Source organism: Bubalus kerabau, chromosome 10, assembly GCF_029407905.1.
Source record: "Bubalus kerabau isolate K-KA32 ecotype Philippines breed swamp buffalo chromosome 10, PCC_UOA_SB_1v2, whole genome shotgun sequence".
Classification (NCBI taxonomy): domain Eukaryota; kingdom Metazoa; phylum Chordata; class Mammalia; order Artiodactyla; family Bovidae; genus Bubalus; species Bubalus kerabau.
The window spans coordinates 32,396,163-32,407,529 of record NC_073633.1 but is presented as its reverse complement, the minus strand read 5'-3'; the positions used below and the strand labels follow the sequence as shown (position 1 = coordinate 32,407,529).

At 38.4% G+C, this 11,367-nt stretch overlaps 1 protein-coding gene across 1 annotated transcript; it reads left to right on the top strand.

Annotated features, from left to right (window-relative positions):
- Window positions 1-1,228: 1,228 nt before the first annotated feature.
- On the top strand, window positions 1,229-2,176 carry LOC129620532 (olfactory receptor 4F6-like). The gene has a single exon (XM_055536347.1). The coding sequence runs from the start codon at window positions 1,238-1,240 to the stop codon at window positions 2,174-2,176; it is 939 nt and encodes a 312-aa protein (XP_055392322.1). The 5' UTR covers window positions 1,229-1,237.
- The last annotated feature ends 9,191 nt before the right edge of the window (window positions 2,177-11,367 follow it).

The window sequence follows — 11,367 nt, the reverse complement described above, 5'->3', positions numbered from 1 at the left end:
GAAAATAGTGCTGCTGTGAATATCAGGGTGCATGTATTTTTCTGAATTATGGTTTTCTTTGGGTGTATATCCATTAGTGGGATTGCTGGGTCATACTGTAGTTCTATTTTTAGTTTTCTAAGAGTCTCCATACTGTTTTCCATAGTGTCTATATCAATTTACACTCCCACCAACAGGGCATGAAGGTTCTCTTTTCTCCACACCCTTTCCAGTATTTATTATTTGTAGATTTTTTGATGATGGCCATTCTGATTGGTGTAAGGTGATACCTCATTGTAGTTTTGATTTTCATATCTGATAATTATTGATGTTCATGAGTTTGTTGGCAATTTGTTTGTCTTCATTGGATAAATGTCTAGATTTTCTGCCAAGTTTTTGATTGATTGTTTTTTTTGATGTTACCAGGAGTTCTGCATGAGCTACCTTGTGTATTTTGGAGATTAATCCTTTGTCTGTTGCTTCCTCTGCAAATATTTTCTCCTATTCTGAAGGTTGTGTTTTTATCTTGTTTATGATTTCCTTTGCTGTGCGAAAATATTTAAAGTTTAATTAGTTTATTAAATTCTTTACTTTGCAGCTTCTGTAAATTTCTTAAAGCACAAATATGATATGTCACTATTCTGGCTCAGTGGGTTTCTATCACTTCTAAAATATGGATTAAAATTCTTAACACACCTATGGAATTTTACGTAGATCAGACCTGTACTGGTTATCTTTTATTTATTGCAAACTGTTCTGTTTCTTTATGCTTCACAACAGTTTTCATACCTTTCCTATTTTTCCTCATTTACTTAACTCCATTCCTCACATAGATCTTACCATGAACATCTTCCAGGTCAGGGTAGATGACATGACTATGAGCTCTTATAACCCTCTAAGCACTTCATTTTTTTCTTTTTTTTTCAAATATCATAGCACCTTTTTATTCATCTGGCTATGTAAGTAGTTACTTAATGCCTAACTTCACAAGTAGGTTAATGACAGACTGCGTTTTACCCCAGAAAGTGGCACAGTGCCAGGAAAATGTGAGGTCTTCTTGGTAGTTTCTCCATAAGTATTTGATAATGAATAAACTCTTGTATGAATTTTTAAAAGACATTTTGTGATCCAGAGTGAAGAGTTTCTTTAATATCAGAATTTGAAGCACAGTGATGTCTACTTCTTTCAGTGTTTCTGGCGTGTTCCTTTGTAACTAATTTTATTTGTTCCTTTCAGGTAAACGTCGTTCACAAAGTCAATGAGTAAAGCAAATTACTCTTCAGTATCTGAATTTGTGTTCCTGGGGCTTTCTACTTCTAGACCAGTGCAGCATTTCCTCCTTGCCTTCTCTACAGTGTTTTATGTAATAATTGTTCTAGGGAACTTTCTTGTTGTGTTAACAGTGACCTTTGACCCTCATCTACATTCCCCCATGTACTTCCTTTTAGCCAACCTCTCATCTATTGATTTGTGTTTTTCTACCTTAACAGTGCCTAAGATGATCTCTGACCTGTACTCTGGGCACAAAACCATATCCTTCCAGGGGTGTGTCACCCAGATATTTGTCCTTCACACCCTAGGTGGATCTGAGATGGTGCTGCTCACTGCCATGGCCTTTGACCGCTATGTGGCCATATGTAAGCCCCTGCACTACCTGGCCATCATGAGCCCACGGGTGTGCCTTTTGCTTCTGTGTAGTGCTTGGGCTATTGGCCTCATTCACTCAGTGGTCCAGTTAGCTTTTGTGATCCATTTGCCTTTCTGTGGTCCTAATGAAATCGACAGCTTTTACTGTGACCTTCCTTGGTTTATCAAACTTGCTTGCATAGATTCCTACAGAATGGAATTCATGGTCACTTCCAACAGTGGGTTCATATCCATGGGCACTTTCTTCTTGTTGATCATCTCCTATGTTTTCATTCTGGTCACTGTGTGGAAACGCTCTTCAGGTGGTTTGTGCAAGGCCCTCTCTACTCTGTCAGCGCACATCACTGTGGTGGTTTTGTTCTTTGGACCCTGCATCTTTGTTTACATGTGGCCATTTCCCACGGTGCCAGTGGATAAGTTTCTCGCCATTTTAGACTTTCTGGTTACACCCATCCTGAATCCTGCCATTTACACACTGAGAAATAAGGATATGAAGACAGCAATGAGCAGACTAAGTAATCAGCTCCTAAGTTGGAGGAAGGTCTCCTAAGTAACTCATGAGAGCACAAATTACTTCAAACAACTTCATGTAATACAAATGTTGAAATAAATATGTAAAAATTGGGGCTTTTTTTTTTTTTTAAGACAATCACCATTTTATAGTATTCAGACTCGACCATTGATTATAAGGTTACATTGAATTCTCTGGGTAACAAGTTGTTTGTCAGCCAAATTAAAACCTGGGAAATGTTTGGTGGAAGATTTTGAAAAAGCATCAGTTGCAGACTTTGAATCTTCTGAGTGTACAGCCTTACACATTAGACTACCTGAATTCAGTTATTCAATTAAATTTGAGCAATTGATTAACATAACTAATATTATCAAACTTTGGGGGAACTATGAAACATCTAATTGTCCTTTGATTTTAACCTAGGATAAGAAAAATTTATATTTTTTCTGAAAGACAAAAAATTAGGTAAGGGAGGATTTAAAACCTGTGGCAATAAAATGGTGTAAAAAAAGTAGCAGACAGAAGTGATAAGGTAGTATAATAAGGGGAGATTGACAGATGTCAGGAGGAAAAGCATCAGAGAGAGACTCAGAAATATTATGTTTCATGAATTTGAAACTATGCTCCAATTGTTTGCTTCAATTTCAATGTACTCAACTCATCTCCATTTGGCCTAGGGCAGGAAAATTCATGCATACATTGCTGTTTCATGCTGTTTGAAGTTGTGACTTAATCCATCAATGAATATTCCTCAAACATCGGAACATATTGACCTGATCATATCCTGGCTGGTATTATTATTATCCAACAACTGCTCTATCCAAATTGTTTGCTGACTATTTTTCTCTGGTAACTTATACTCCTTTTTTCCTCAAAACATGGTATCAAATATGTGTTAGTGTGTATAATCTGTATAAATTACAAAACTGATTTAATTTATAGTTTGCTTTGTTAACTAGAAGACTGAGCCAAATTCCCTGCAAAACTATGTTTGAGTGTTTGTGATCTGAGATTCTTTTAGGATTATACAATCAGTTGTATATTTTATATTTTTCCTGTTTGTTGCTTTTATTTGTATTTTTAGTGGATTCTTGTTAGGTACATTAATTAAAAAGAACAGTGTAAAGCCAGATTTCTATTTGAACAATTTATCTTACTTTTGAAACTAGCAAGAGAAGGGAAAAGACTAAAGTTCTAAGCACAAAAGTTCTGAGGGCAAAACTGAATCACCCGAACTTTTCAGAGTGAGGAGACAAAGATCTTTTAAAATCATAATCCAAACTTGGAAAGAGTATATTCAAGGAACAAGAACAAACTTGAGTGTACCAAGTCTTATAAAAACTGCATTCAGATTCAAATAGGCTCAGTACTTGATTGGATTGAAGTGATCATACCTTACCCTTTTATGCCTCATAGAGGAGAGAGTAGATAGGTTGTGGAGGAATATTATGTCAGAACTACATGATCTTTTATGTACAATGTGTAAAATAAAAAAATAATTATTTTTATAATGATTATGGGATATGCAAGAAGAAGGGATATATGACTGAAAATTAAGAGAAAAATAGTTAATAGAAACAGACCACAGATACTCAATTGTTGAAATTAGCAAAGAGTGTAAAAATTACTCATAAAATCAAGAGCGACATTAGGAAGTTGAAAAACTGAATGTTAAATTACAGACAGAAACAGTATCTAACAAAGAACCAAGTTATATTTTAGAAGTGAAAAAGAAATATTCCTAACAAGATCGTGGAGGAGTAAGTGGAGGTGGAGTACATGTCTCTCCATGGATACATCAGGAATACACCTTCAGACACAGAAGTGCATGCAGAACACCAGCTGAGAGTGGGCAGGAGTACCTGACCAGTGAAAAAGACCCACACAAAACTCAGTAGGATGAAGGAACTGGGGGGAAAACAGGAGTGTTAGTAGGACTGGACCTGCCCTCAGAGGGTGGGGGAACTGAAGCAGGGGTCCAATCCCCACATCGGGACAATTGTCTAAGAGGAGCAACATTTAAAGCTGAGAGTGAAACAGCTGATCTGTGACAGCCTAAGTTGAATCAGACAGTCCCTGCCACAGCCATACATACCCCGGACAGGGACGCAGGTCCTCTGGAAGGTGCAGTGGCTGGGAGCTGGGGTTTAGGGATTGTGGAGCAATCTCAGGGCAAGGGCTGCTGTTGACTGAGGAGAGATGGATCAAGGGGATGTGAGGGAGGAGATTGGGGTGGAAAATGCCTGTGGAGGAAAGCCAGGCAGCCATGGAAGCAAGGCGATACTGCTGAGTCATGCGTTAGGGGGTGGAGCCATCACCACAGCCTCTCTCTCCCCATACGCAGCATCAGCAGCTGAAAAACAGAGCAGCTGGCCTATCAAATCCCTGGCCACTGAACTAAAGAGCAGGATCCCACCAAGGGTGCACCTTTAAGTGCCTGACATGCTGATCTACAGAGTAGGACCCAGCCAGGGGGGCCCCTCTATGTGTCTGACCTTCCAAACAACGGAGAAGGACCTCAGGCAAGGGAATCCTCTAAGTGCCTGAATGGGGTTGAACGGGGGGAAGCTACGGAGAAAGACTGGCCAAAGAGGCCTTCTGATCCCTAGCTACAAGGGGCTCAAAAAAAGACTCTGATAGGGGCCATAGCTCCTGCGGCAGAGGCTGTCCATGTCCCTGCACACCTGGTGCCACCAGGGTCCCTACAAACCAAGCAACTGCACCACCTTCACGCTCAACTCTCCCTGGGGCAGAGCTGCAACCAGCAAAAAGAGCCTTGTGTCTATGTGTGCAGAGTTGCTTCAGTAGTGTCCAACTCTGCGACCCTGTAGACTGTGGCCTGCCAATATTCTTCCCCTTCAGGGAAGGCAGTCCTCCAGGCGAGAATACTGGAGTGTATTGGCCAATACTGGTTGCCACACCCTTTTAGAGCACTATATTTCCTGCTGCCCTAGCCACAAACTCCCCTGAGTACCTGGTGCTGCTCAAACCCCTGCAACCCAAGAAGCTGCACCATTTCCACACCTGGCCCTCATAGGGGGGAACCCAAGTCCTCCAGAGCAGCCTCAGGAGCAAACCCCAGTGAACGACCCACATACAGAAGTGGAAATAAAACCACAGTTGAAACCCAGGGTTAGTGTGGCTAAGGAAGAAGGCCCAAAACCTTCCCACGAGCTGTATAAGCTGCAGATTAAATCCACACGATCAACTAGGCAGACTCTGCCTATGGAATATATAAAAGGTCATTGAGAGCTCCCACAAAAGAAAAAGCACTAGTTCTGATACCTGTGGACATTGGAGGCAAGAACACAGAGAAATATGACCTGATTAGAATCTGAGCTACCCCCATAGCATGTCCAGAGATCAGCATAGTGTTGGAGGGCATCCTAGGAAGATGAAATGGACTGTGACTTCCCAGCAAGGGAAAGGACTCTGACAGCAGTGACTCAAGAAAAAAATTTACTATTCTTATGTTTTGACTTGATATATGCAGAGTACATCATGAGAAACGCTGGACTGGAAGAAACACAAGCTGGAATCAAGATTTCCGGGAGAAATATCAATAACCTCAGATATGCAGATGACACCACCCTTATGGCAGAAAGTGAAGAGGAACTCAAAAGCCTCTTGATGAAAGTGAAAGTGGAGAGTGAAAAAGTTGGCTTAAAGCTCAACATTCAGAAAACGAAGATCATGGCATCCGGTCCCATAACTTCATGGGAAATAGATGGGGAAACAGTGGAAACAGTGTCAGACTTTATTTTTTTGGGTTCCAAAATCACTGCAGATGCTGACTGCAGCCATGAAATTAAAAGACGCTTACTCCTTGGAAAAAAAGTTATGTCCAATCTAGATAGCATATTCAAAAGCAGAGACATTACTTTGCCAACAAAGGTCCATCTAGTCAGAGCTATGGTTTTTCCTGTGGTCATGTATGGATGTGAGAGTTGGACTGTGAAGAAGGCTGAGCACCGAAGAATTGATGCTTTTGAACTGCGGTGTTGGAGAAGACTCTTGAGAGTCCCTTGGACTGCAAGGAGATCCAACCAGTCCATTCTGAAGGAGATCAGCCCTGGGATTTCTTTGGAAGGAATGATGCTAACCTTATGATCCAGCAATCCCACTGCTGGGCATACACACTGAGGAAACCAGAAGGGAAAGAGACACGTGTACCCCAATGTTCATCACAGCATTGTTTATAATAGCCAGGACATGGAAGCAACCTAGATGTCCATCAGCAGATGAATGGATAAGAAAGCTATGGTACATATACACAATGGAGTATTACTCAGCCATTAAAAAGAATACATTTGAATCAGTTCTAATGAGGTGGATGAAACTGGAGCCTATTATACAGGGTGAAGTAAGCCAGAAAGAAAAACACCAATACAGTATACTGACGCATATATATGGAATTTAGAAAGATGGTAACAATAACCCTGTGTACAAGACAGCAAAAGAGACACTGATGTATAGAACAGTCTTATGAACTCTGTGGGAGAGGGAGAGGGTGGGAAGATTTGGGAGAATGGCATTGAAACATGTAAAATATCATGTATGAAACGAGTTGCCAGTCCAGGTTCAATGCACGATACTGGATGCTTGGGGCTAGTACACTGGGACGACCCAGAGGGATGGTATGGGGAGGGAGGAGGGAGGAGGGTTCAGGATGGGGAACACATGTATACCTGTGGCAGATTCATTTTGATATTTGACAAAACTAATACAATTATGTAAAGTTTAAAAATAAAATAAAATTAAAAAAAAAAAGAAAGATGAACCATATAAGAGCAATTAAAAAAAAAATAAATAAATAAAGCTGAAATTCCAGTACTTTGGCCACTGCATGCTAAGAGTTGACTCATTGGAAAAGACTCTGATGCTGGGAGGGATTGGGGGCAGGAGGAGAAGGGAACGACAGAAGATGAGATGGCTGGATGGCATCATCGACCCAATGGATGTGAGTCTGCGTGAACTCCGGGAGTTGGTGATGGACAGGGAGGCCTGGCCTGCTGCGATTCATGGGGTCGCAAGAGTCGGACACGACTGAGCAATGAACTGAACTGAAGTGTAGATTCTTTTGGATTTTTTTCTTTTTCTTTTTCCTTTCTATCCCCCTCTGTTATAGTTGTCGATTCTATTGGCATTATAAAATCTAATTAAGCTTTTGAGCTTTTTTTTTCTCAAATTTTTTTTATTGTTGATATAAACCTCTGCTTCTACTTAGGCTTTTCCAGTTCTGTGGAGTTTTCTTTTCTCTCTCTCTCTCTGTCTTTTTAATTTTAATTTTTAAGCTTAATATTTTTCCTAAATTTATTCTTTTGTTTGCTTTTCCTACTGTTCCTTTCCCCTTGCAGTTAATCTTTAATGAGTATAAATCTTCATATACCTGTATTTAACTTTGCATATCTAGTCTTTCTTTCTTTTCTTTCTTTGCTTTCTCTCAACATATTTATTAGTTTTATTTTCATTGCTTTAGTCCCAACTTGGCACCTTGCTTTAGTTTTATTTTCCAGTTAGTTTTGTTCTGGTAGATATAATTTTTGGTTTCCTTTGTTCACTGGGTCAATCTATTGTACTTTATTTTTGTTGGACTGTTTTGATTTTGTTTATGGGTGTATATGTATATGCGTATATTCAGTCACACTTTTTATTTTTGTTATAAACCTTTGCCTCTATGTTGGGCTTTTGCAGATCTGAGGAGTTTTCCTTTTTTGTTTCTTCTTCCATTTTTTTCTCTTTTTTTATAAATTTAATTTTTAAAAACCTATTTTTCGGGGGCATTTATTCCTTTGTTTGCCTTTCCTACTGTTCTTTTCCCCTTGCGTTAATCTTTAATGTATACAAATCTTCTTCATCTACCTATATTTAACTTTGCATATCTATTCTTTCTTTTATTTCTTTCTTTCCTTTCCTCTCAACATATTTGTTAGTTTTGTTTTCATTGCTTTATTCACCACTTGGCACCTTGTTTTAGTTTTGTTTTTCGGTTTGTGCTTTAGTTAGTTTTGTTCTTAACTGGTAAGTATAAATATTGATTTGCTTTGTTCACCTGGTCAATCTACTGTACTTTATTTTTTTGGACTGTTTTGACTTTTCTCATGGGTGCATATGTATATGTGTATATTCCATTATTTTAATTATTATTTGCCTAATTTTCTTACTGCCATTTGTCTGAAGTTCATCTTTGGTTTCTCGTTTTTGGATATTTGTTTTAGTCTTACTAAATGCCATAACAAAACACTTGTGGAATCTTCATTTCTGACCAGAGATAAAGCCCTGAGTCTTTGGAGTGGGAGCACTGACTCCAAGACCCTAGACTTCCAGAGAACTGACCCTGAAAGTGAAAGTAAAGTCACTCAGTTGTGTCCAAGTCTTTGCAGCCCCGTGGACTGTAGCCTACCAGGCTCCTCAGTCCATGGGATTTTCAAGGCAAGAGTAGTAGAATGGGTTGCCATTTCCTTCTCCAGGAGATCTTCCCAACCCAGGGATTGAACCTGGGTCTCCCGCATTGTAGGCAGATGCTTTACTGTCAGAGCCACCAAAAGTGAGAACTCACACAAAGGAAACCACTTGGAAAGAAGACCTGGTATCACCCAACCACCAGTAGCACTCTGTGCAGGACACCTCATCTAAACAACAAAACAAAAATAAAAACCCAGTCATTGGCAGACAGGATTACCAGCTCACTCAGCCTTGCCCATCAGAGGAAAAACAAACAAACAAAACTCAGCACAAATCTCACCCTATAGGAAGCTTACACAAACCACTGGACCAACCTTAGGAGGACAGACACCAAAAGGAAGAAAGAATTCAACACTGAAGCCTGAGAAAAGGAGACCTCAAGCACAGTAAGTTAAAAAAAAAAATAATGAAAAGACAGAGAAATACTACACAAGTGAAGGGACAAACTAGAAATACAGAAGTCCAAATAAATGAAAATGAAATAGGCAATCTACCTGAAAAAAAATTCAGAATAATGATAGTAAAGATGATCAAAAACCTTGAAAACAAAATGTAGAAAATGTAAGAATCAATTAACAAAGACCTAGAAGAATTAAAGAATAAAAATACAGAGACAAACAACACAATGACTGAAATTAAAAATACTCTAGAAAGAATCAATAGCAAAATATCTGAAGTAGAAGAACAAATCAGTGAGCTGGAAGATAAAATGGGGGATATAACTTATGAAGAGCAGAATAAAGTAAAAAGACTGAAAAGAACTGAGGATAGTCTCAGAGACCTCTGGGACAATATCAAATGCACCAATATTTGAATTACAGGGGTCCCAGAACAAGAAGAGAAAAAGAAAGGTTATGAGAAAATTTTTGAAGAGATTATAGTTGAAAATTTCCCCAACATGGAAAAAGAAATAGTCAATCACGTCCAAGAGGCACAAAGTGTTCCATACAGGACAAACCCAAGGCAAAACACGCCAAGACACATACTAATCAAACTAACAAAGACTAAACACAAAGAAAGAATATTAATAGCAGCAAGGGAGAAGCAACAAGTACCACACAAGGGAAACCCTATATGCTTAACAGCTGATCTTTCAGCAGAAACTCTGCAGGCCAGAAGGGAATGATAGGATATATTTAAAGTACTGAAAGGGAAAAATCTACAGCCAAGATTACTGTACCTGGCAAGGATCTCATTCAAATTGGTGGAGGAAAAAAAGGCTTTCCAGACAAGTAAAAGTTAGGAGAATTCAGTACCACCAAACCAGGTTCACAACAAATGTTAAACAGACTTGAATAGTCAAGAAACACAAGAGAAGGGAAAAAAAAAATCTGCAAAATCAACCCAAGCAATTAAGAAAGTGGCAATAGGAACATAAATATCAACAATTAAATGTAAATGGATTAAATGCTCCAACAAAAAGACACAGACTGGCTGAATGGATTCAAAAACAAGTCCCATATATATGCTGTCTACAAGAAACTCACTTCAGACCTCAAGACACATATAGACTGAAAGTGAGAGGATGGACAAATATATTCCATGCAAATAGGAAGCAAAAGAAAGCTGGAGTAGCAATCCTCCTATCAGACAAAATAGACCTTAAAATAAAGAAGATTACAAGAAATAAGAAGGACACTACACATTGATCAAGCAATCAATCCAAGAAGAAGACATAACAATTGTAAATATCTATGCACCCAACATAGGAGCATCTCAATACATAAAACAAACACTAACAGGCATAAAAGGAGAAATTCACAGTAACACAATAATAGCAGGAGACTTTAACAGCCCACTCACACCAGTGGACAGATCATCAAAACAAAAAATTAATAAGAAACACAAATCTTAAATGATACATTAGATGAGATGGATCTCATTGATATCTTCAGGACATTCCATCCAAATGCAGAGGAATGCACCTTCTTCTCAAGTGCACATGGAACATTCTCCAGGATAGACTACATCTTGGGTCACAAATCAAACCTCAGTAAATTTGAGAAAATTGAAATTGCATCAAGCATCTTCTCCAAACACAATGCTATGAAACTAGATATCAATTACAAGAAAAAAAAAAACTGTAAGAAACACAAACACATGGAGATCAAGCAACACATTTCTAAATAACCACAAGTTAGTCAAGAAATCAAAAAATTTCTAGAAAAAAATGGAAATGAAAACATGACAACTCAAAACCTATGGGATGCAGTGAAAGCAGTCCTAAAAGGGAAGTTTATAGTAATACAATCCTACCTTAAGAAACAAGAAAAACATCGAATAGACGACCTAATGTTGCATGTAAAACAACTGGAAAAACAAGAACAAAAAACCCCCAAAATTAGTAAAAGGAAAGAAATCATAAAGATATGAGCAGAACTACATAAAAAATAAATGAAAGAAACAATGGTAAAGATTAATAAAACTAAAAGCTGGTTCTTTGAGAAGATAAACAAATTGACAAGTCTTTAGCCAGACTCATCAAGAAAAAGAAAGAGAATCAATTCAACAAAATTAGAAATGAAAAAGGAGAGTTTACAACAGACAATGCAGAATACAAAGGATTATAAGAGACTATTATGAACAACTATATGGCAATACAATGGATAACCCGGAAGAAATGGACAGATTATTAGAAAAGTTCAATCTACAAATACTAAACCAGGAAAAAATACAAATTATGAACAACCCGATTACAAGCACTGAAATTGAAGCTGTGATCAAAAATCTCCCAAAAACTAAAGCCCAGGACCGGATGGCTTCAC